This window comes from Columba livia, chromosome 3, assembly GCF_036013475.1.
Source record: "Columba livia isolate bColLiv1 breed racing homer chromosome 3, bColLiv1.pat.W.v2, whole genome shotgun sequence".
NCBI classification, from domain to species: Eukaryota; Metazoa; Chordata; class Aves; order Columbiformes; family Columbidae; genus Columba; species Columba livia.
Window position 1 is genome coordinate 31,651,860 of NC_088604.1, and position 26,741 is coordinate 31,678,600.

Here is a 26,741-nt window from a genome sequence, read left to right on the forward strand (position 1 = left end):
TTGGCAAGCTTTGCTGGTGCTTGCCTAAAGGAAGAAGATACACCAGTGGGGAGGGGAGTGCTTCAACAGTAAGCTCGAGTGCCACCATGCGCAACATGGCTTTTCGTCTTGAACAAATGTAGAGGAGAAGCTGCTGCCTTCAAGGCCTCGCTGAAATCAGACAAGAAAGCCAACGAACTGTGAAGACTGTGACCTCTCTCCATGACAGAATTGAAATGACAGTTGAAGAAAAATCGCACAACACAGTTCAAAGTTTAAAAAGAAGAAAACAAACTGGAAAAGTGTGGAGGAGAAAGTTCTGGATTCACAGCACTTAAGTACAGGCTCAATTTTGGATGTGTCAGTATCCCACTGATCAGAGGGTTGTTTAGTGAACTGAAACAAGTGCTTGGCTTAGCCTGTGTACTTCTCAAAACACCAGGAGGTATCTCAAGCAAACAAAAATCTAATCAGTGGCGGCCCAGACAAAGATTTTTGAAAGGTGATAAGACTGAAAACCCGAATGCAGGAGGCTGCAGGCTGACTGGGAAGAGTGAAGTCATGTTTTGTGAATGAGTTATCATAGTGTCTCCTGATTTAGACATAAGCAGTTGAAGAGATGACCTTATTTTTACATTGAAAAAATGTTATCAGATGTGACTAATTGGAGACCGGAGGCAGGGGAGAGCTTAGAGGCACAGTAATTGTTCTTGTCTGATCGGAAGGATCAAAAGAGAATCCCTTAGAGAGATAAATTAAAAAATGAGATTCCTGTGGCATGTTGATCACAAGATTGATTTCTTCTGGACATGCCTGGACAAGGAGAAAAGAGCTAAATGATTAAATACAATTTTGCTGCTAAGAAGATGAAGAATTTGTTCTCTTTATGACATACTTTGTTCTATATAATGGTCATATTTCCATTTGTCTGCTCAACAGTTACATTAAAAAAAAATACAACTCTTATTACAACTCTTATATTATTTCAGGAACAAAGAATGTACTTTCTGCTGTGAAATATAGATTTTTATATGAATTTCGGTGTCAGGGACCTGAATTAATGATTTCTAACCACAATTTTGAATTGAAAAATTTTGTATCAAGACCTGCTGAGGACCCATAAAAACCCTCCATTTAAATGCTGAGTCTCCTGTGGCATCATGACACACATACAGTGAGCCCAGAGTACCGAGACTGAGCACTGAGACACCTTTGGGAAGCCCAGCACAGCTGGCTGCCACCACCAGTCTGCCCAGTTCATCCTCTGAAGCCTGTCACCAGTTAGGACTTGGGCCTGGGGATATCTGAGCTGCTGTGGCAGTTGCTACTATGGGTGAGCACGTCTGACTAGGAAAAAAAAAGGAGAAGATGCTGCCATTCCCTTTATGTTCATCTTGTCTGTGTGTGCTGGTTATTTCCAAAATAGGATTTTTTTTCCCCTAAATACTTGAAATCTTAATGGCACCGAATGCAACACACAGTGAATGAATTTACAGATTTGTACAAAATGTCCTCAGGAAAACTCATCATAGGGGAACTTCTTTAGTATTACACAGCCTTATTCAGGAAAAGCCCTTGGGAGGGGCAGATCCTGGTGCACACACGAGGCGTTCAGAGCAGCCGGTGTCCCATGCCCAGCAAGCACAGCTGGGATTTGCATCTTGAGGTGATGCTTCCAGGTCTTCTATTTTTTTCAGCTACAATGACACTTCACCAGGGACACAAAACATGGTAAAATGAATTAAGTCAATGACAGACTGAAAAAATCCCAGTCCTTTCTCTTGAAGTAGAAGAGCACTATCACTTGATAAAGAAAGAAGAGAGGTTTGAAAACACATTGCCTCTACAATGTTTCCCCCGCCCCCGAACTCCTGCTCTGTCAGAGCTCTTCCACCACCTTGAGAAAGGGGTGCAGAATATGTACCAATGTGAGGAACACACTTCATTTCTCTCCCACCATGGTTTTCAAGTCTTCTAAGGTGCAGGCAGTTGCTTTTGGGTGGCTCAACCTGTCTGAACCTTGCTCGGGATCCACTATTCTCCGCTTGCCTTCACAGCTGCACAGACACTTTTCAGAGGCAAACCCCGTTCCTGGGGAGCAGGACAAGGCACTCCAGAGTGGGACTGTCGCAGGCACACATCTGCTTTGCCCTGGGGCTATTTGGAGAAACTAGCGTGTTTCACGAAGGCTGTGTCTTCTGTCCCTCTGTTGTTTCTCTAGGTGAACTCTTCAATAGATGCAGAGTCAGCTCACACCTCACTGCTGGCAGAAACAGCCGCGTTTCCTCCTTTAGTTCTTGATTTATCTTCACCACAATACATGAGATAGATACATGAGTTGGTCTCCTTCTCAGTGTCCTCTTAAGATGGTAGTTACAGAGTAGCCCTCAGTGCTGAAGACATTTCTGACACCAGTGCAGGCTTTTCTAGAGGAGTATCTTGTTAATGCCAGTGCTGGATCTTTGCATTCCTCTCTGCTCTTGCTTTTATTAACCATTTCTTCTAGCTGAGGACAGAAGAGCCAGCGCTGCTCCCTGTGACTGCCCTTTCCCTTTTGAGGCACTGCACTCAGTGAAAGCCAGACATAAGGTACATTTTTGTGGGCTTTTCAGCCAGGGACTTCATCTTCTCCGGTATTCAATGTCTTGCTACATTTTTCTTCACCTTAACTAACAGGTTTTGTAAATTGATGTACTACAAATACTAGTGTTTTCAGCTCTGGAGTGAATCCCAGAACACAGAACCAGTATTTTTCCATTAACAAAAACCAAACTTGTTTTTCAAAGATGAAGAAAAGATTCAGGAAATATAGCAATCTAAATAATCTACTAGAATCAAATGCTCTTTTTTATTTCATGTTTTATAGCATCTATTTCTCTGTTGTTTCAGTACTACAGTCAATGATCAAAAATAGGTCAGTTCCCAAAACACATAGGACAGGAAGGAAGGAAGGAAGGAAAGAAGGGAGGGAGGGAGGGAGGAAGTAAGGAAGGAAGATGCCATTATTTGTCTTCCTGTGTAAGTTTATTTTACTAAAGTCAGACTAAAAGTTTTAAGCTTTCCTTATTTCCCACAAGAAGAAAAAACATTTTAAAATAAAAAACAGGTTGAGCTTTCATGTAATTACCAGATCATGGTATTAGAAGAAGAATAATTTATCCTTTGGCTGATCTGCAGGAAAGAACAAAAAAACATGTTATCCCAGTTCACAGATGAAGAACAGAATCATAAAAGCCTCAGCTCTTCCTGTCCCACTTTGAGCATCTAACTGGGACAGTTGTCTTAGGAGCAGCAGTGTTCCCTTTAGTGTTCATGGAGTGAAACAGGGACCTCTAGATAACAGTTACCTAAGGCAGCAATCATGCTACCTACATGAATATTCTCAGCAGTGACAACCTGGTGCATTTACAATCACAAGTAAGAATCCCCAAACCATCAAACTGGCTCAAAGAAGTTTTAGGAAAATGCACTCAGGCATTGTTCCATTTTCTGTGGTTGTTAGGTAGAGGTAGGTCATAGTTTTTTCTTAACCATAAGACCCAGAAAGACTTTCTTTAATGTAAGTGTAAGATTTTTGAGTAATCCCACATCCCTTGATGCAAAGGTTCTTAGGAAAAAATTATGCAGCTCTCACAAGCCTCAGACTAAAGACGGAAGCTGGCAATCTTCTATCTCTCCTCTCCAAATGATAGATTTGAAATGTCATTTTTTCAGCAGGGCTTCCCTTGCCTGACTGAAAAATATTCTGTTGTTGTTTCCTTCAGCCAGCCTGACCAACCAAGTGGTGATTCATGGCTGGCCGGCTGGTATCAGATGCTCATCCTGCTACGTGTCCCTGCCAAGGCTCCACACACAATTCGCTCTATTGAAAAGCCAGCTCATTTCCACTTGCAGCCAGCTCTATTCATATTCCTCTCGGAGTTAGTGACAATAAATATTACAAAATCACACAAATCCAGATGGTGTGGGTTGGAGATGCCAGCTGTTCTGCCACTTGTGAATTGCCTCTCTTGTCCTGCAGCTTGGCTTTCACAGAAAGCATCTCATCAGTTTCCTACGGTGCCATCGCATTTCTTTACAAGCCATCCATCACCCACTCATCCTGAGATATTTTCAGCTTTCACTGTAGATATACAAGAGATAGAGGCAAAGCAAACTTGAGGCAAAATATCAAACAATCTTTCACCTCAGAAATTGAGGATTATTTTTCAAATAGTGACCTTAACCTCTCAACAGCATCCTAGTTTTCACCTGTGAAAAGAGGCCACTTCAGGGGTTCATCTGGTTTTGCTAATTCTCTTTCATAGGACACTTAAAACTAAAAGAGAAGCAAAGGTTCTCTAATCTTGCTGGTAGTTATCATTGCAAAATCAGGAGGAAATCAGCACCAAATGAACCCAGAAACTGAAATACTGTCATGACCTGTGCAAATAGCATTGTGTAAATCCTAAACATTCTGATGATTACTTTGTTTTAGCTCTGGGTGTTTGCTCTGAGTTTTGACTCTTTGAGCCTGGGGTGGTATCTGCAGGCTGGAGGCAGTCTCCAGTATTGTTCAAGTGACCACTGGAGTTGGAAAGATCACAACATAGCTGTGGTTAGCAGCACTGTCATTAAAATAGGCGTGAACATTGATATGATTTAAAAATGTGCAACTACCATTAGTTTTGGTCCTCATTTTGGCTGTCTCCTGAGTTTTTTTGTTGAAAAGGAATGCAGATAAGACAGAGTGGGAGGCAGGGGAGGTGGGATCAGCCCAAAACCAGGACAGCAAGATCCCAGTAAAGCAGGCAAATCCATCAGCAGTGGAGACATGCTGTAAGTCAGCAGGCTCTTGGGCTGTTGTGCCAGGAGGGAACAGGCACCAGTAGTGGTGCGGATGTTCACAGCTGCTGCTCTGGCTGGTGCCATGCTTTAGGGCTGTGGTGGTGGGATGAGGGAGTTTGATAAAGGAAGAAGACCTGCAGAGACCCTCCAGGCTGGTGTCCAAAGAACCAAAGTGTCTTACTAGCAGTCTATCCTATTACATTCACAGCAAAACCTATTCAATTACATTGTTTAATCTACTCTTTCCCTTGTCTAGCTACAAAATTGAAAAATAACAATAATGATGAGGCAGGTCCAGTCAAGCCATGAGTCAAGACATCTGTCTGGTTTCAGTGAGATGCACAGCTGGGTGCAGGCACAGCTGCAGAATAACTCAGGCAAAGCCCAGGGATCAGGGGCTGAGCTTAAGCCCAGCTCCCCTGCAAGACAGGAGAGGTCCCCAGTGAGGTGTCTCACAGCTCTTTCTCCCACAGCTCTTTTGACATCAGTCTGATCCCAGGTTACAGGGCTGCACTGGGTCAGGGTTGCCCTTGAGCACAAGCAGACAAAACCTTCATGGGGTGTTGCAAAGCCTGTTGACGCACTCAGGACCAAAAAAATTAAGAATCATAAGGCCAGCTGCTCCACTAGGGCCTACAAGAGTGATCACTGGCCCGTGAGGAAGTCCTGCTCAAGGTAGGCTCAGGATTTTGAATAAAGCTTTTAGCTCATGTTACAGGAAGGCAAAATTAGATTTGCAGATCCATAAATGCATCAAGATTTTGAATGCAACACAAGTCTCTTGTGAAACATTCGTCACTTCTACTTATCTTCAAGTCAGTTCTGGCTAAGAAAGCACGTAAGAGAGGAGGGGAGCACCCACATCCAGTCTGCACACAGCCCGTCTCACAGTGGCATGAAAGCTGCTCTTTTCATCCCCAAGCCTTTACCACAATGGTGTTCTTTGGTCAGAAACCCTCCAATCCAGCAGATTCCCTTCTGTGACTTTTCTCTCAGCACCCCTCCATGCAGAACCCTGTAACATTTCTCAAATTCCTATCTGTCTCATGATGCTGGAATTTTACCACCAGGGCCTGCCCAGAAAGAGTGACATAAGGCATCTAGGAAACATTTGACTTAATTAGGTAAGACAGCTTAGGGTTAAGCAGCCACTGAACTGGAGTTATTGGGTAAAAAATTTCATATTTGCTATACAATTTTTTTTTTAATTTTATATTTTTAAATATTTTTATTTCATACTAAAGGATATGGTCCTACCTTCACCTTTGCTCTTAGGCTACTCACACCAAAAGACTGGGATTCATCTAATCTCCCAAATTATTTTTGACAAAGCAGATGATGCTTGCTCAGGTGTCAACAGAAGAAGAGTCTCTGGCACAGCCTCTTACCTCTAATTCCAACAAACAGGTCCCAGAGGAGTCAGATTCTCCCAGTAAAGATCCTTGAACTACAATGTGACTCTTACTATATAAATTTATCATCCTTCTGAGCCTATAGGAAAATAACTTTGTAACATTCTGGCCAAACTCTCCTGCAAATTTACCTGGTAGGACTCCTATTATCTCAGTAGCAGTGCAGCAAATGAGTCAGCAGAGAATGTGCCACAGGGTGTATTACTTAATCATTCACATCTGTTGCGTTCGGGGACACATCTGAAATAGGCATTGGTGTTCCCAGCTATGCCCCAGGGAGGCACTTACCCCATGCCAGTGTGATTCAGCAACATTTCTTAATTATCTGGTGGTTGCAGGAGATTACAAGATTGAAATTTTGTCAGCAGCATTTTATCCAAAGTGGTGAAAAGCTTCTAAAAAGCACTATTGGGACATATTCTTGCTAGCTTTATGGCACTGGGCCTTCATTATCATAAACAAACTCTGATACCTGAGTGTAGGGAATTTCATATAAAGCCACAAGAAGGATAATTGCAAGCAGTTGTGCATGCGTCTTTCCTTAAAAAGAACGGTGGTCTCCACACAGGCTGGGGTCTCCGTTTCCCAAGGGATGGTGGCCTTTCCTCGTTGTCAGTGAGACTGCGCTGCCTTGACACTACACATCACTGAAAAAGTGCAGCCTGGAAAGCTGGGAAAAGCCTGGTTCTGCTTTAGGAAGGGGAGCAGCAGCTGAGCGAGGGACGGCACAGCCCAGCCGCCGGGTGAGGCTCCTGCTGCAGCCTGGAAATCAACGTCCCACCCAGGACCAGGCCGTGCGTGGTCTAGGGTGGCGGTCAGGGGCTGGGAATTGCCTCAAAATTCAACTGCTTTATAAAAGGACCCAATTTAGAGAGGGGGATGAGAAAGCAGATGCCCACTTCAGATCCAGCTTTCCTCATCGAAGAGCTGTAAGTCAGTGATCACTTCTACTGCAGTGACAGAGAACGTGAGGGACCGTGGCCACCAGTGCTGTTATAGTTCCATAGGTCAGCTCCGTGGTGTTGGGCAGTCACAGCTCTTGTTGGGCACAATCACCAAGCAGTGACAGCTTTGAGCGTGCAATGGCGCTGAGAATGAGTAAGAGGCAACCACCAGTATGGGTGGTGGTGTTGATGCACATTAGCATCACAAGGGTTTGGTTTACAATTTAAGTCATAAAAAGGTGCCATTATTACTGTGTCCTTACAGCAAGAGAAGGTGGAAAAAAAAAAGAAAGAACTCTTTACTTTTAAGTGAAGAGTTAAAATGTGGGGTTTCAAGATAACCTTTCCAAAACTGACTGAAGAATTAGACTGTTCCTGTACTTGCTTTGGATGCAGAGAAACCCTTCATAGACTTTCTTAGAGCACTTACTGAGTATCAGCATTATGTGCCTTGCAGTTTTGGAAAATTCTACTGTACTTCTGCATTTTCAGTTAACTAACTACTAAAGATTTGCCTTCAATTGACTGAGAGTCCCATGTAGGACTGAAGGTTCCAATTCCTAGTTCTCAGAAGTAATTCAAGGCCCTAATTTCAGCTGCCAATTTGGAAGCTCAAATTTTGAAGCTTCCTTGTTTAAGCTTTCAAAGGAAACTGGAGAAGTGAAAATGCGAGGTTTCTTTTTTTCTTTCTGTTTCTATTCTGAAATCTGAAACAGCTGCCACAAAATGTTTATAACCATACATAGTGCTCAATAAATGTCTAAACCTGGAAGGAACTATGCATGAATTATGTCTGATTTATACATTAAATAAAAATAGGAAGAGCCAGTTGAATTTTAATGTTCTTCCTACATTCAGTAAGCCTTGAAATGATGACATCTACAGAAAATTGCCTGCAAAAATGTCTAATGTATTGCATATACTATATAAAAATATTTTTAAAGCATTCTAAGAGTTTATCAGATAAGGCAAACACTTGGGCATAATTAAATCTTCGTACACTGGCTTTACATAGGGAGAATTCTTGGAAAATAATTTTATTTTTAAGCTCACCGCATAATATGCAATTCAAGATTAACTGTAGGGAAAGGTCTGAGCTGCAATTACTGCAAGTAATTGCACTAAGGCAGGTCAGTAAATCCACCTGGCTCACAAGTTGACCTGCAGGAATCAGACCCCAGTGATGTGGCAAAACAACCCCCTGTTCAGCCCCAGCCCCAGCCCATGAGCCCCAGATCCCAGGCCAGCTCTGAGAAGACCAAACCAGCTCATCTCCTGGTGAGGAAATGAGGCGTGTTTGATTGCAGCATCCTTGGAGAGCCGGGGAGCAGGGCTGTGCTATGACCCCGACCCCAGACTCTGCCTGATCTCCTCTCCGTACCAGCCAGGAGGTACAGCCATCCAGTACGGGAACAAAACCAGGGACCCCGCTGTTTCTGAACACCCACCCTTCCAGCCCTCACTGAAGGGAGCCACTCTGTAAGGAATGGGCTCAATGGAGCTGAAGTGCAACCTTCATACTGGGTACTAATGAGGCAGTAAAGTCATACTAGAGTTGTGCCTGTCACGTAATCCACCTCAGAAGATATGTGAAGCTAACATTTTAAAAGCAATGTCATTATATATCTTTATTTAGTTGCAAAATACATGCATAGATACTTTTGCTGTTTCTTTGGAGGATTAATTTTAAACTGGAGATACCCACCAGTCACATTTGCTGATTAAAGTTTGAAGTAATAATATTTGACCTGTTTGACCTCAGGGAGTAAAGATGTTTCATATTTTGTCTTCCATTTTATTACCCAACCCAGACAAGCAAAGAAAAATAAATCCATTAAAATTCAATTTTAAGAAGAGTATTCCCAGGTTTTGTTAGCTAAATCACATTTTCACAATTAATGTGATCGTTATAAACATTTTAGGCCTTACTCAAGATCATCCGTGTATGTCAAAATAAAATATTCTCATCCCAATTTTATGGCGCAGCTCAGTTAGAAAAATATTTCAGCAAAACAACAAAATCAAAGCAAAACCTTGCAGTTTAACTCCCTGAACAACAAAGGTAGTTGAGATTTATTTCACTTGTCTGCTCTGTGCATAATCAAAGTGCTTCCCCACTCTCCTCACACAGAATGCCAACACTGTCATCTGGGTCCTTCCTTGCTGCCTGCTCTCCCCAGCAGCACAGGTGCAGGATCTGCATACCCTATGTCACCCCAACAGCTGAAAATTTCCTAGATTTCACTCCCCAAAAATAAAGAAAAGCAGGTGAATATCCACCCTGAGAGTTCTGCATAAACTTCCACCCACCGTCATTATTTTCACAGATGTGGGGATGGAGCAGCGAGCTCTTTTGCTGACCCAAAGGCACCGACTGATGGTGCATCACTGTGTTCCCGAGTGGGCGCCTGCCACTTTAGCCGCAAGAGGCTGCAGGCAAGGCGTGGGGTGCTGAGCCCATCACCCCCTTGTCCCACCTCCTCCAGAAGCTGGTCTGTCTTCATTTATCTAGGGACAGGTAGATCTTGGATATCATCTTATGCTCCTACCCTTGCAATGAGCCCCAAGAAAACTTTTCAGAAGTGGCTGTGGTGTTGCTGGGGGCCAGCGCTCACACGGGAAGGATCTTTCTTACTGCAGATGTGATCAAAGTCTGGAGCTGCTGGTACAACAGCCAGTAACATATCTGTGTGTGTCCATACAGGCAATAACACTTAAGTTGTGAAGTTTATGCTCCAAGGGTAGAAGAGGGTAACTGCCTTGCAGCCAGTCTTTGCCAAGTGGCAGATGAACCATCACAATTGCCTCAAGCAGCTGTACCTGAACCAAACACACTGACACATTATGTTGTTGCCTACAAGTTTCACCGCATCCCTGGGTGACCTGACAACATGGAAGTTAATCCAGCCATGCTAATGCCAAGGTTTGTTCAAGACACAGACCATCCACGAAGCCCTCCTTCTGCATAAGGAGCATCTGCTTCTCCCGGCTTTGAAGAGAAATGTGTGAGAATAGGAAACACTCTCTGAACCCACTGGGCTCTTTATAGAGCTACATAAATCTGCAGTCCCGCCATGTCAATAACCGCGTACTACAAAACTGGGGCGGTGGGGGGGGGAAGGGAGTGTCAGGGGGGAACGAGCTGAAGCTGCCCAATTCTGCGGTGTCAGTGCAGGATAAATACAACCAGCAGGTTAAATGTTTCCCTCCCAAGTTTAAGCAGCAGCAGCCAGCTGCTGGCACTGCTCTGGAGGGTTTCTACCCACATGATCACCATGGATATTCTACCCTTTAATGTTAACAGTGTTTTCATAGTATATATTTTTCTTAAATTAAAAAAAAAAACAAACAAACAAACAAAGAAAAAAACACCAAAAGACCCCTGAAATTTTAGTACAGCTGACAATGGGCCTTCCCTAGTTCCTCTGCTCTCCATGGTGGTTTTGCCACTGACAACAAAAAAGGAGGACCAGAGCCTTTAATGCCCTACTTTTAACTGTTAATACATTTACAGAAGACTGTACAAACAAGCGCTGAACAGCAATTACACATCATTAGAGCTACACAACAGTTGTACATGTTGCTAAAACAATGCTGCTAAATGAAGAAGCTTTATTAGAGTTTTTGGCTGCTGTTATTAAAAATATATTTACCTGAAAGGAAATACAAGTATTTCATATTACAAACGATTTAAAATATAGCAGTAAGCAACATAAACTATTGCTTTTTATGTTTGTACAATTTTTTTGGCATAACACTGCCATACAATTACAGAATTATAAAATATATCTTTATAGTGCATTACAAATCCAGAAACTGGTTACCACTCCTACCACATACATATGGTATTGGTACTACCAAACATGCACGGCATTCTGTAATTAAACACTGCAAAGGAATACAGAGAAGAGAGCAGGACCATTCATAAAAACTGACATGTAGCTGTTTCATTTTGCAAGTAAAAATCATTGGGTTTTAGTTGTTTTTGCTGCACTTTTTTCTTAGAATACATTTTAACAATGAGGTCTATGATATTTCCAAATTTTATCAGTGCAAAAACTATACCTAATCGTCTGTCACTGAAGCTAAACTGCATAAAGGGCAAACAACCATGAAATAGGTTAAAACACAGAAAAAAAGAACAACTAATGATTAGCAAACATGCTTCAGCAGGACCCAAAAATATAAGTGCCATAACCTTTTTTACTGCAAAACAATTATTTTCACATAGTTAGCCACAGTAGTAAATACATTCAGTATATTTCACAATAAACTTTATTTGATGAATATGCCACTAGACTCGTAAGTGTGGTAGAATTTAAAAGTGCCAAGTTTCTAAGGAGACTTCTTTCAGAACAACTTGCCAATTCTCACGTTTGTTATTTTATAGTGAACTGCTTAGTGCTTTTGAAAATAAAGGTGGTTTTAAGTGTAAAGCCACAGGAGGTCTCCATTTAATTAATCTCTATAGCTTTTGAACTATATTTTTAAGAGTCCATTTGGTACGGCATGTATTAAATATATTTATTTTAAATAAACTCTTGCTTTCCCCAATGGTCTTCAATAAGCATACTTAACAACGTGGGCTGTAAAAGGAACACAGTTTATAGGAAAAGAAACAGTTCATAGGCAATACAGAGCACAGAAATATTAGAGACACAATTCGCATTCTCTTTGGAGGGCTGCACACCTGTTAGGAGTGAATCTATGTTGTTGGCCATGATGTGAATAGCAAGTGGGTTGCCCATGCTTAAGCCTTTCTGACCCATCCTTCATTTTCAGGCTCCAATGGCCATCAAAAACACCTTTTGAGCAGTTACTCCAATTGCAGTTGGAACTGGGGACACATATTAACATCAGTTACCAAAATATGGAATAAAGAGTACGGTCCTCGCAACACCCCAGATAGTACGTCCATCTTCTACACGATCACAACGCTACACCCACTGATGCCGGTGTCTCCAAACCCAGAGGTACCTCACTCAGATGTGGGCTAGGAATCTTGGTTTTGCACTGATAGGAAAAAAATAATCTTTTCTGCAGTTGGAATCTGACTTTTAATACTGCATACAAAAGGATTTATGTGTAAAAATTTATTTAGAAGGGACAAGTAAGATAATACTGTCATCAACATAGGACAAGTTTCCTGCCTAAGCAGACATCTGCCTAAGGACAGAAATATAGGACATTTTCTGCCTAAGCAGCTATTTATCATTAGAATCTCCCAAGGCTTTTTAAAACTGACGTGAAGTGGATGACTGTTCATCTTACAGTATTTTTAGCAACTGTGTTCAAATGCACTAACGATTCTTGAATAAACAGATCTGAGACACATAAGAAATTACTTCTTCCGCACAAAACACAATTAAAACATGGAACTCACAGGCATAAGGGACTGCGGAGGCTGAAAGAAACCATGTGTTCAAAAATGCCAAAATTCCTGGAGAAAAATGGGGTCATCTTATCTGTTCTTTGTTTCACACCATCTGTTGGTGGTCACTGCTGAAGGCAGGATACAAAGCTAGAAACACCTTTCATTCTGATCCACAGTGGCAGCTCTTAGGACAATGTCCATCATTAGCATGATATTGTCACACTCTTACGAGTGACAAAATTTGCTTCACATATTTGCATCTTATTCATCAATACAGCTTTTGTCAAGGAAATTCAACATGATATTACCTGTAAAAATACGGCATAATAAGAGTTACATTTTCACTTAAACATGTATGTCTTACTGTAATTTGTGATCAGTTTTGCATTAATGTATTTGTGATCATTTTCTTTTCAATAAGAATAAGCAATATTCTATCTTCTAAAAGTAAAATTATTTCCATCTCTATACAAATTTTGATCGAGATTATTTTTTTCCTAAACACCGTGGTATTATCTTGGGCAATGCCTTATTTAAGAGGACTTGCCTTTCCTCCATAAACATTTTTAGGAATTGTCTGTAGGAATTACACATGTATCACAGATATAATTACAAAAGGCTGTTACTGAGTGGTCTGTTAGTAACAGGTGAACCAGTAGGCTGGTTTCACCCTTTGATTCCCAACACAGACGTTCCCCTACCCCACTTCTCAGCTACTAGACAAATCATTACCATCACAACTATCAGGAAAAGAATGGTGCAAAAACATAATTAAATTAAATAGATTAAATAAAATTTATTAAAAATAAACAAGAGCTGATTTCCATTTAAATCTATTAAATCTCCCTTGACTTACCTTACTGGATTACCCATCAAAATTACACAAAGATTCTGAAGTCTGTAAACTTTCTGGTTATAGTACAAGTATATGCAGATGTTTAGAATTATACTGGAATAATTCAAGGAGACTTACACTATATTACATTAAATATTAACTATGATTGAACCAATACCTAACACATCCTACTGCTGTAATCTTAGAGTAGGAAACTGAAGAACAGACCAAGCCAGGGAACAGCTCTGAAAGGCTTATTGCAAGTATTTTTAGCATCCTTCAGGACCATGCCCTTAAATACAAGCAATATGGAGACTAAGGGCTCAGCTCTGATCCTAGACATGTGCACAGGCGTAACTGCTCTTCACATCACACACCTGAGCTTGCAGTCCCTGCGCCAGTGCAGTCTCAGGTACCAAAGCACAGTTAGATCCTGGACAGCAGAGCACAGAGCTGAAACTGATCCTAAAGTGCAGCATTTTTGCATGATTTGTATGATCACCTTCACTTGAATTTGTTTTCTCAGTAACATTTTGTCAATTTGTACATTCATCTTCCCTCACCATAGGATACTTAAAATCAAATTTACTTATTGGGAAAGAACCCCCCTATGGGAGATTCTGCTCAACTGATAAGCTGATAGCTCAGAATCTAGTAAAACACTGGGACAAAATACATTACTGAAGTAAGTACACAGAAACTCCTGAATACTTAAGCACGTAGCGAGACAAAACCAATTTTAACAGTGAGCAAACATCCTTTCTTTGTACATCCTCAGTTTCTGAAGTAATGGATAAATAATGAAGTACTAGCATTTATGATAAAACAACCATTTTAACATATATTGTACTGTAAACCCGAAAGTCAATACTCAGAAACTTTAAGCACAGGGTGCTTCTGGCTCCTAAGGCCATGCCTGTAACTAAATGCATACAGTGCACCCACTTGATACTCACAGATCGCAGTGGGATGCTACACTGCATGATTGCCCTGCAATTAACCCTTCTTCTGAACACTTGCAAAATCAGAAGAAACAACTCCTCCATGGAAAGAATTCTAAACCATCACATTTTACATAGAGCAGAATTTGTTAGTTAAAGCTGAAGTGTCTCTTGGGAGTAATTCTGCTGATAAAGCTGTATGACAAAGATCAGAGAGTGCGGGAGCCCACCTGACACAAAAGCCCTCATGCACCTAATCCCCAAAATTCTTTGTAGGCAACTGGTACACCACTACTCTTCTCACTTCCGTGAAAACCAACAAAAATACACTGAGTTGCAGATTTAAGAAATAATTGCAGAGTTAATAAGGACATGAGTCCCAAAGTTTTTGATTGTATTTTCAGACACACAGGGCCCTTAATGCAGACAGCCTTGCCAGATGAAAAGTACATTAAGTACAACGATGAGTGGAGAACCAGCAAGCAGGTATAGGTGAAAGCTGTGTCGCAATAACATAATACCATATTGCAGAGACATCTTTGGGATGTGCACCCCAGGAGTTTTCTGGTTTAAACCATGTTCCTAAGAATCTCATCTATGCATCTTTTCAACACCTCCTGGGATGGTGAATCCGCCAGTTCCCTGGGCAGTCTGTTCCAATGCCTGACAACCCTTTCCATGAAGAAATGTTTCCTAATACCCAATCTGAACTTCCCCTGGCACAACTTGAGGCCATTTCTTCTCATCCTATCACTTGTTACTTGTGAGAAGAGACCAACACCCTCTGTGCTCCAGCCTCCTTTCAGGTAGTTGTAGACAGCGATAAGGTCTCCCCTCAGCCTCCTTTTCTCCAGGCTGAACAGCCCCAGTTCCCTCACCTGCTCCTCATCAGACTTGTGCTCCAGACCCCTCACCAGCTCCGTTGCCCTTCCCTGAACAATCTCCAGCACCTCAATTTCTTTCTTGTAGTGAGGGGCCTAAAACGGAACACAGGATTCAAAGCGTGGCCTCAGCAGTGCTGAGTACAGGGCGACGATCACTTCCTTAGTCCTATGCTCAATGAAATTACAGTTATAACACTCCCAGCATTCCTGATTTCACTTGAACACTATTCATTTTTTACAGCGTTTATCCTTAATACTAAAGTCCATAAATTGAAGGCTCTGTATAACTACCTACCTTATAGTTATGTTCCTCAAACACAGGGTATAAGTTTACCCTGTGCAATTCAATAAATAACTATGTAAAAACAACGCTATTAAGTTGGCACGGTCAGGCACTCAAGATTTTAAAAGTCACAGGCAGAACATAAAGATGTCACTCCTGTGCATATGTGTGGGGTTAGAGTCCGTAATCATACAGACCCATTCTATCCCAGCATTCCCTGTTCCCTTCTGCTCTGAAGGACAGAGGCAAACATGAACAAGGGGATCTTTCTTCAAGTGCAGGGTACAATGCTACCAGGGGAAAGCAACGGATGATGTACTGCCATGGTGGGGATTAACAGAACAATACAAGACCCTGGAAACTTTGTCATTTTGAGTTATAAGACTTGAATAAAGTCCTGTAGCACTCTCGTACTCAAACTGGAGTCAGCCACTTGCCTTACAACATTTAATCAAAAATATAGTAATGGCAGTGGATAATATATACACTTTTGAATAGAAAATGCATACAGAAGTTTGAGACTATTTTAGGACTGTAGAAAGTTTGAGTTCTGCCTGCATTATTCTCTAATTCATATTCTACACAAGTAACTTGCTGGGTACCATCTTGTTTGACTGAATGGCATGAAGTCAGAAGAGGCAGACAGCCCTTCAGCGAAGAAAGCTGGGAAAGACCTTAACTGGGAAATTCCCATCTGCTGGGCTCCAGCTGGGCCAGCAGACTGGCCTGTTTCAGGTTTCAGCCTATGATCAAAATAACATTAAACCATGAAAGATCTCTGATAAAGAGCAAAGGGAGGAAACAGACAGCTGGCAGGAGGCATCAGGGCTGCCTTCTTCTCCTAGACCAGCAACAGGGGGTTCAGCATTGTGCAGAGCTTACCCAAAACTGGCCAAGGAAGATCCAAGTTTAGGTAAGATCCAGCTGGACAGGCCTGGTGACACTCCCCTGATGGCTTTGAGGATGACGCAGTGCTTTGTGGCGAAGGCACTGCTTTTCAGCTCTCCAGAGGCTTTCCAGGTGCTGAACCCAGCTGGGGAGTTGTTTTGTTACAGCTGATCAACAGAGAACTTCCACCTTGAGACCAAATGTGAGTGATCAGAGAGATCACTCCCCCCAGATTAGTAGCAGTAACAAATGAGTCAAGAGGATAAAAAACTCAACAGGGACTAAAAGTAGTCTAAAGTGCAACTTCCCTTGTACCCAAAAGCCGTGGATACAGTTTCAGTTAAGCTAAACTTTTATTCAATGTACAATGATACCCAGCTGCATAGGACATTTTGATATCTTACTAAGTCCCTCTGACAAGGATGCTAATCTAAGGTAAAAGATGCTGTGCAAATACTGCTGTTAAACATTAACATAGTTCCTAAAAAAAAATGCACTACAGAAAAACTGTGCTCTCGAAATAATTTTGTTATTTCATAAAAAGAAATCAACGTTTAAAGTATATTAAAAGAAACTTTAAATTCTGTTGTTCCAAGGCTTTCTAATAAGTTACACTTTTTTTTAAATATTGGATTAATTTAATGGCAAAAAATAGATAAGTTTTTCTATGCAAACTGTCTGGAAATGAAAATTAATTTCTAGGCTTTGAACTTCCACAGTTGTTTTAAAGAGCCATACCTCGCTGACTGCTGTTAAACTGAGGTAAAAAAAACCAAATTCATTAACCTAACAGAAACCTAATCTGCTGCATTCACAATAAGCATAGTTTCATGACCATTTTATACTACTCTAGATGGAAATTTCACCCAAAATGAAGGAGCAATGAATAATTTGCTTCATTCAATATGAAATATAATGATTTTTAACCTCAGATTCACGATTTGAGCTCATCCTTGTTTTTTGTGGTGGTCCCCCCTGAAAGCATATCCTTATCCAGGTTATCTGGTAGATCTGCTGATGTGTTATTTGACAAATTCTCAGTGTCACATAAATCCTTCTGTATAGTGCCTGGGTGATTTCCACAGTCATTGCTCAGATTTTCATCATCTCTTTTGGAATGAGAAGCGTCCTCCTTTCTGTCTGAAGTATTATGAATTTCTTCCGATTTTGAAAGTGGACCAGTATCAGTATCACTGTTCTTTTCACTGTTGTTCTGCCTAACAGCATCACAGTTCATTTCTTGTTCATTCTGGTCATTGTCTTCCCCATTTTTTGTGAGTTCTGCCTTTCTTTCTTCAGTTGTTTTACCAGCTGAGCTTCCACCTGCTGACGTATTTTTAGGCTCTTTTGATTTCTTATGTTTAGAAATATAACTATTATTAATAGAAACTGGAGATGCTGGCTTTTTATTTGTTTTGTTTCCCTCAGACTTCTGTTTTCTTGGGGGTCCCCAGATAAAATGCTCTGAGGGTGTATAATGTTGCTGGGCAAATCTCAGGAGTTTCCTCCTTTCTCTTCGGTCTCTAATAGTATACACAAAATATTCTAGAGCACTTTGCTTTATGTTGGGAATGGTATCTTCCACAAGAGCTTCATGGAGAATAAATTTTACCAGGGGAGATTTGAAACTCTCATATCCAAGCTCACCAAGACTTTTCAGAATCCGAGTGATTCTCAAGTAGTTGTGTTGAGACCTTTGGAAGAAAAGGGTGAAAAAAAAAAAATCCATTGAATCAGAAAAAAACACCTTACAGATACAGAACTGGAACTGCAATTCCTCACTCAATTTTATCACTCCAGGTGTGTACTTGAGGCTTCCTGTACTTTAATTTCTCACAGCTGCTAAAGCTTGCTAGCACCTCCTTCGCTAGGATGTTGTGAGTGAAAATTAGTGTCTGTAAAATGCACTGAAGCAACAAGCTGGAAAAATAAAAATCTAAGTGTGCAGTGATTTTGATTCCTTCTGCTGCATATATTCTTTCTGAGGAGAAAACCAGTCACTTTCTAAAATACAGATTTTGTAGTGTATTGCAGTAATATAGCTACAGAACAGGTGTCACGGCACTTCACTTAAGCTGAGTCTCTTGTCTGGACTAACTACCTGTGCTTCCGATACAGTCAGCGCTGGGAGAAAAACAGGCACCTCTGGAAAGCAAGTCCCACTGTCATAAGAAGCATCTAAGATAAACGGAACGACCTGTCTTGTGGAGCGCTTGTGAAGAGCTCTCTCCCTTATGAAGCACACCTAAGTAAACAGTAAAACTTAAATGCCTAAATTTTATACAGGTAAAATTAGGTAAAAAGAGCCCCAATCCCTGACTTAAAACTGTGTAGCTACTCAGTGGTGAAAATATAGGAATTGCAGTGTAAAAACATACAGTGAGTAACATGTGGACTTCCTGAAAACCTGTTTTATCTGTGATCTAAGTCTGAACCCACACCCATATTGGCTCACACAATATTTAAATAAAATTAATAACAAGTTATTCTCATTATTCACCTAAAATTATTCATCAGCAATTCTACCTACAAGCTTTCATTTGGACAGGAGAACAAAATACTGCAAGAAAACACTTCAGCTATAAGGTCCAAGGTATTACAAAAGCAATTACAAGATCTGAAAAGAGATTTTGATACAATTAATCTGCATGGGACAAAATTCAGTGCAAAGCAACAGATGTAATTCGCTGAAAGTTGGGCTCAGGTTTGACTTAATGTGTATCTAAACCTCTCCAGTTAAGCATGCAATTAAAAAGTATTAAATACATAATATTTCATGTTTTGAGGAGGGAGGGAAATCTTGTTATTTAGCTTCTATACAGGTGGGGAGAACTTGATTTTTGTCAAAAAGAAATACAAATATAAGCCACTCACTCTTTCCAAATGAGAAGCAGTGCTTTGGGATCAGGTGAAAACAAGTTCAGTATCATGACAAACAAATTAATTTGCAAGCGTGATCTTCTTCAGCACCATCTGAAGGTGTATTTTCAGGGAATTCACTGATCTCAATTAGACTGGTAATGGGTGAAGAGCACAACCAAGAAAAGGGGGAGGAGGACATACACATAAAGATGCAAACCAGGCACTTACTGTTTCTTTTTCTCTTATTCCTGGCAATCTTTGGAAAACACATCTTTCCTTTCTCTAGAAAACAAAAGGCTAAAGAGATTCTGTGGCAATTCTAGAGAGTGGAGTGCATGTCATTACTTACTCATTCAAATGCTGAAATCTTTCTTGCCAGTTAGCAGCTCGTGCTACGTTTCCAGTTTTATCAATTAGTTTTATTCCAAAAAACTCCAACATCATTTTGTAAGCCAAAAGGAATCTCCTAATTGCTTCTTTTGTTTTCTTGAATTCCTAATAAACAAAGAATATGTCCAAAATTCTAAGTGGCACTAAAGCAAGTACTTCTGCATTGTATAAAACAACTCTACATAACAAAAAGCAGTTATGTATCAAAATTAATGTGATTTATATTGAGCTCAACTTGTATTACCTCAATTTCATATGTAGTTAATTCTTTAGCATAGAAGTTCAGACCTTGTTCCCTCAGTGGGAAAAGCCTGTTGAAAGAAAAAGCGTGTTATGGCTCACAGTATATGAACACTTAATCAAATTAACGCTTTGAAACAGAAATAGGTAATAAGTGACTAACCACTGTATGTAAGTGTGGTTATGTTCCAGTTTCTCATAGTCTCCTTTCCATTTATTTAGGACTTCTTCAATGTAAACCCCTGCATAAAAATAATTTGAAAATTGTTAGGCAGTCATCAAAAATAGCGTTCAGCTACATAAGTACATGCTACGTTAACATAATGATAGAATGCATGCTTTAATTCCCTTGCACATACTATGTGAAATAAGTTCTGTTACAGTCATAAATAAATCAGATTCAATTAAAAATTAATTTAATTACTAAAACTTAATGTAAAATAAAATATTTATCAAATTTTAATACAAACAAAACCAAATGACTTACACTGAATTACTTTCCAGCAGAGGGCATGTGACAATAACCTCTGTAAAACACACTTCCCAAAAAGTTCTCATGTCCTAGATCCCTTTACCACACTGACTGGCAATTATCAATAAAAAACCGCTTTGGTATACTACTGGATCATGGATCACCTGTCATTGCTTTAACACGAAAAAACTTTGCATATGTATCTATATATATAGCTCATCCTGGTAGAGCAAAGCCTCAGGTCTTTGAGAAATCTCCCATTCCATGAATCTCTCCAACTGCAAACAATACTAAGATTTGGAAATCTTTCCCATTTAGGTGTGGCCGGGCATGTTGACACCATTGCCATGAGTTCGACCATGAAGCCTCAGGTCGTACTCAACAAATGACAATTTCAGCTTCTAGTGGTCTCAGAATAGTTGTGGAGTTCAGTCAGTTCCTCTTGCAATAAACACAGTGATAGAAAAAGTGGACAAAGTACATGTAAAAGGAAATTCATCATTCCTCACACTGAGACCGTACCCATGAAATTCAGTCACAGGCCTGGGCTCTTCCTTTCCAGGCACTGCACAAATACATGAAGCACGTAAAAGGACAGTCCTTGTTCCGAACAAGTCTCTTTCCATGAATGAATGCTCAGTGTCAGCCTATTTCTACTCTGAAGCCAACAACAGTTTTATCACTGCTGCAAGGCCTCTCCCAAAGTCAAACAGCACACAAGTGGCCTACAAGGCCCAAAGCTCCATGCAGGTAGTCTCCTGCTATACATATCAGATCTCTTTCCCTCCTCAGTGAAAATTTCCACTTGGGTCTGAATTACAAGGGAGAACTTTTCTTCGAGAAATGGAGAAAGCAGCCAGTCAAGGGGGCTGCTAAGAAGATAGGCTTCCAGTGTAGGCAAGGTTGGAAAAGGACCTCCCTAAGAGGACATCCTGCCATCACCAACCTGTGTCCAGCTTTCACAATAACTGCCTTTCAAGTACTGGAAAACTTGCTGCTCAATTCCAGGGCAGAGAGTCAGGCAAACTCTGAGTCGGAACCACAAACTAAATCTGTAGGTCATGGAATTAAAGTTCAGATCTAGCGTTGCCCTGGAAATGTCTTTTTTAAATAACATTCCACAGTACTTCAGTTCCTAACATGGTAGCTTAGGTTCCCTCTGAACGCTCTCACAGACCCAGACTTAGGTCGAGGTGGTGGCTACTCTTCCCTCGTCTCAATAAAACTCTGGCATAACCAGAGCTCACAGCCATCAACACTTCAGCCCCCCTGGACTATCAGCTACTTTTGACACCACCAACTGTAGTTTTCACCTACAATTTTAAATTATTTTATTTGCAAATTTTAGGAGGGAAGCCCTCCTCTAGCTTCTTCTTTTCTCCTGGTCAAGCCTCTTGAATTCCTTTATCACTTTGCCCTTTAAAAGATCACTCCCCCAACCTTTTCCAGTTTTAAGTTTCATAGTCATATGGTCCTCAGGTTGACACTGTCCTCAGCGCCCTTCTTTCTTTCTGTATCTGTTCTCTGTGTAACATCTCATGAATTTGCTACCTCTGTACTGGTAATTCACAGCTCTTTTCTTCCAGCCAATCTAAGAACAGAGTCTCCAGCATCTGCCTGTGGATACCTAGATAAAGCTCAAGATGATTAAAATGAAGGTCTTATCTTTCTTTCACATAACCTGTTTTTCTCACTTGCTGAGGATATTATCACTGTCTTGCCTATAAACAGCTCTCATCTTCAACCTTCCTACATGTACATCTTTACATCCTTCTGTATAACACCCCTTCCCATCCAGCTTCTTATCAGAACTTGGACATTTTACATCTCAACATCCTCTTTCCTGACCTTGAAAAGTGTCCTCTTGTCACACTCACATCTACCCTGAATGCTGCTGCTAAGAGCATGTTTCTAGAGCATGGCTTTTTTTTTTTTCTTGCTCTGCATTCTTCCATTGTGAAACCCTTTTCTGAACATCAGACAAAAATAATATGCCTTCACTTCCAAAGCCTTTTGTGACCGGACCCTTCCTACCTTAGCAGAATCCATTTGTTGCTATGAGACTGATCCTGCCTCCGACAGGATTCTGCCCAATGGCAGCCTCCACATCTCACTTCTGTACTCCAGTGTCCACTTCAGTATTTCCTCCCAAGCTGCTCTCATGCTGAAAGGATCTTCCTGCAAACACCTTCAAAGTAACCTCCTCATCATTCTTTCTAAACTCTCAAAAGCTTATTTTTGGCTTGCAAAATTTATTTTGCCAATGGCTAAGCTCTCACGTGACAACACTTTTGTCTACCATTCCAACCACGGCTATTTTATTGCCTCCTTCTGCTTTCCCATCTGTCTGCTATCCTCTTGTCTCTCATACTTTGGCTGCAAACTCCTTCTAGAGCAGGGTTTCTCACCTTCCAGCTCATCCTGTGTTTGTGCAGAACCCCACATATGAGGTTCCCACTCCATTACCAGAGCCACTAGGGACTTTTAGAAATTATTTTATTATTGTTATGATAATAATGAGGTAGCTACAACACATTCTTTTTCCCTTACACAGTACTAGGGATAACACCCATATCCTTGCCACTCCTATTCCAGCAGCAAGAGTTTGTGCAGCATGGTGGAGCAACTTTATCTTTTATTAAACAAAGGTTGTGTCACTACTGTAAAGCCGGGGCACAAACAACGCCCTGTACTACATCACGCTGAAAATGCATGAGAAAAGCAGCACCTCCCTAGGGTGAAAGCAAACTCTGCTTTAAGCATAACCTGCTTGTGTGTTATCAACATGCTACTCTAACATGGGAGGCTCAAGTCATACAATGTGTAACTAGCCACTTTTAATTTTGCAGCACTGCAATTATCACTACAGTTTCACTTTGTTACTATTAGTGAGCATTCTTTTGTTATCACCATTATTGCCACAGACTACTCACCATCAGGTTTAAACGGGATTTTATTTTTGTAAAAGCGGAGATTGCATAAGTCATTTTGATATCGAAGATCTTTAAAGTTCTGCTAAAAGAAAGGAAATAGGAAATTATCAACCTACAGAAACCTATCAAGAGTATCCAGAAAGTGATATTGTCCTCTTTGAATAACTGGAGGACAAAAGATTGTCCTCTGTGGTTTTAGGAACCACAGAGTTTTTACTCATGCGCTTAAAAGACTCAGTATAGGGATCTGCAAATTTCTTCTGGCTGGTATCTTCTCCTACTGAGGCAGAGCAGCAAGCACAGCAGCACCCTAACATCAGTCTCAAGGGACCTGAGAGACAAACAAAAAGAAGTCCAAACTCTATAATCTACCTTCTTCAATCTTCAAGGTATAATCCTTTTCTCTGGGCTCCTACCACTGTTCTCAGGTTCATACACCTTGTGTGTTTGCACGCAAACCTGGGATGAAAAGATGTTGCACTAGTTTCACTCCTCTCCCACTGGCATACGCTGGGCTCCTGCATCAGCTTTTTGATTCTCATTTCTCATATTAGTCACCACAAAGGTTCAGGAATGTTTGGGTTGTGTTCTGTCTTCTACTAAAAAGACAATTTTACACCACAAAATATGCTTACCGGATACTGGTGTCGGTACTTGTATAAATCTCTTGCTGCATAGAAGCTTCGCTTTGGCTTGGCCGTCAGCTCGGTTCCATCACCACTCTGAAACAGTTAGAAAATACACAATAACTATACGCAAACACATTAAATAGCAAATTCATGTAATACTGTAACAATTATTTTTCACTATGAACTTCAGGAACATAAACGAAAATGAGTGCATTTATTTGCCTACTGCTTGGTCCAACACTGAAAGTCTCCCTGCTGAATACTTAACACCACACACTTTAAACCTAAATTTAAAAAATAAAATGAAACACAATAGCAAGACTATGAAATATCCTCCCAGTGAGACTGAATTTGATTTAAATCAACAGGTTGATTGTCATTTCCAAATGCAACACTTCAAAATAACCTAGCAAGTGCTAGCACAGGATGAAATGAGTAACTGAACATGAAAATACAGAGACACCACTCATTTTGAACGGGAAATCACACGATTTGCAAAGACTATCTGTCATGTGTACACTGACTTAATTGATATCCTTGCATCCTGTGGAAGAAAATGAATAGTTATGGACAAGCTACATTGCAGTTCTAAGACCTTTTTGAACCATCTTCTATTATCTCTCAGGACTTCAATGTAAAGCCACTAAATCCCAAAACAGAAGCCTGCTTAGAGAGAATACACATGTATGAGAACTTGTTCAGCAGCTGTGACCTGAAACAACCAGAGTCCATCAAGGACAATGGAAATCATCCCACTGACTTCAGAGAGTGCTTGCAAAAGCTGCACGCATTGAAGAAAAGCAAAAAAAAGAAGCATTAGTGTACAGAGACTTCAACTTGCTACCATCAATGTTATTTTATTTGTAATTTCTTTATAGCCATACTGCAACAAAGTTTTGTATTCTTGTATTCTTCAGTCTCATAAAATAAGTCACCACACTGAAACCAAAGGCCAAACAAGAAAAAAAATTCACACCACTCCCTTGCAATACACGTCTAATAGGTTAAAGCCAAAGCCTAAAAAGGGAAGTTCCCAGTGACTGCACTGAACATCTGCCTTTATTATTGCCCACCTCACTGCTTATCAATAGCACATTAATGGCAACCAAGCAGCTGTTTTCATTCTTCCTTCTGCAACACCAGCTTTGACCATACCCACAGCCAAAACACACTTGAACAAGCAACACCCCTTGACCTACAGTTATCAGGCATTGGTATCACCACGTATCAAGCAAAAAAGGAAAAAATGCTTATACTTATTTGCTTTGCATAGTTGCTGAAACAAATATAAAAATAATACATCCAACCGGGTAAAAAACACATGGCTGGTCCACCCTGCAATCAGGTCTAATTCCAATAGAATAATTGGCAAAGCAACTCTTTATTTCCTTAGGGTCAGCATTTTTAAAGGGTCCTAAAAGGCAGAAACTTGCTCTGAAAATTCCTCACCTCAGACCCACCAAAGAGTCACAAATCCGTTGCCACGTGTGACCCCAACATTCAGATTTATAACCCATTTAACTAAGAGGCCAAGTTCAAGACTACATTTAGTTTAAAGCAGAACCTTCTCTGGAAACAGCAGCAGAGGGACTAACAGTGACTTCAAGGCCTCAATTTTCTCCCAAGAGTAGGTTACCATAATGACGGGGGGAGAACAAATCGGCCCATTCCTATTTCAGATCAAGGGCTCGTGTATCACAAGCCACCGCCGCTATTTAAGCACCGGGAAGGTCCCCCTGCCGCGGTGCCTCGGCCGGCGAGTGCCGCAGAGCGGGGAGGGCGGCAGCGAGCGGGGCTGCCCCGGCACGGCCCGGGGCTCGGCGGGGCTCCGCCCGTCCTCCGGTGCCGGGAGCGCGGCGGGGCAGCGGCAGCAGCACCAGCACCCGGCCCGGCGCCGCACGGCGCAGACGCCGCTGCGAAGTGTCGCCATCCCCGCCGCTTCCTCCTCCTCCTCCCGGCCCGGGCAGAGCGAGGCGGGGTCGCGCCCGGCGCTGGCGGTACCTGCTCGGGGCTGGTGGCGTCCGCCTCTGCCCGCTCCCCTTCCTCTGGCGCCGGCGGCAGAGCCGCCTGGGGCTCCTGGGGCCGGCAGTCTGCGGCGGGCAGCTCGGCCGGCTCTTCCCCGCCTCCCGCGGCGGTGCACACCCCCTCCTGCCGCCGCGGCTCCGCCGCCTCGGGCTCCGAGTCGGTCTCCCAGGTGGAGTCGCAGTCCTCCACCGTGGTGGGCTCCTTGAAGCTGACCCCGCTCAGCAGGCTGCCCATCGGGCAGGGCAGGGCCGCGCCCGCCGCCGCCGCGCCGCCCGGAGGCCGCGGAGGCCGAGGGGTGGGAGCGGCCGCGGGCTGCCTACGGCTGCGGCATGGCGGGGCGGGGCGGCGGCCGGGGCTGCTCCCCCGCCCGGCCCCAGCCCACGGACAGGCGCAGGGCGGAGCTGGAGGCTCCGGGAGTTCCACCGGTGACACGCACGCCCAGTCCCCCGCCCGCCCCGCACCACCCAGCCCCGCTGGTGGGCACCGGCCGTACCGGACGCCGGCACCGCGGGGCGTCCCAGCGACGCCCGCCGCCGCCCCGGGCAACGCTCGCCCGGCTGGGACCCTCTTGTTTCTAACCAGAGGTGTCAGGCTTCAGTGCACACTCACAAATTTCTGCCTTTTCCTTAAAGACGGTTCTGTGGTGCCCAGTGCATTGACTGCTCCAAAAGATGTGCACTATCATCAAGTCATCTCAGTGCCTTTCTTGGTAAACTAAGCAGGTCAAGTGTCTTCATCCTCTTGCCATAAGTGACCTTCCTCATTCCCTCACTCATTTTTGTGCCTTTTTTCTGCTGCTGCTTCAATGTTTTAGGATCCTCTT

The 26,741-nt window shown here is 42.1% G+C and overlaps 1 protein-coding gene across 3 annotated transcripts; it reads right to left on the reverse strand.

Annotated features, from left to right (window-relative positions):
* Positions 1–10,623: 10,623 nt before the first annotated feature.
* On the reverse strand, positions 10,624–26,293 carry OGFRL1 (opioid growth factor receptor like 1). 3 transcript variants are annotated; one of them, XM_065056246.1, is made up of 8 exons: positions 25,895–26,293; positions 23,900–23,986; positions 23,265–23,346; positions 20,023–20,101; positions 19,864–19,930; positions 19,579–19,724; positions 17,295–18,061; positions 10,624–12,844 (listed from the first exon to the last, which is right to left on the reverse strand). In XM_065056246.1, the coding sequence occupies exons 1-7, from the start codon at positions 26,150–26,152 to the stop codon at positions 17,302–17,304; spliced, it is 1,479 nt and encodes a 492-aa protein (XP_064912318.1). In that variant the 5' UTR covers positions 26,153–26,293; the 3' UTR covers positions 10,624–12,844; positions 17,295–17,301. The 3 variants fall into 3 exon arrangements, with proteins under 3 accessions (XP_064912318.1, XP_064912320.1, XP_064912317.1); XM_065056248.1 differs by having other exon boundaries at positions 10,624–18,061; positions 23,265–23,343; XM_065056245.1 differs by having other exon boundaries at positions 10,624–18,061; positions 25,895–26,292.
* Positions 26,294–26,741: the final 448 nt, after the last annotated feature.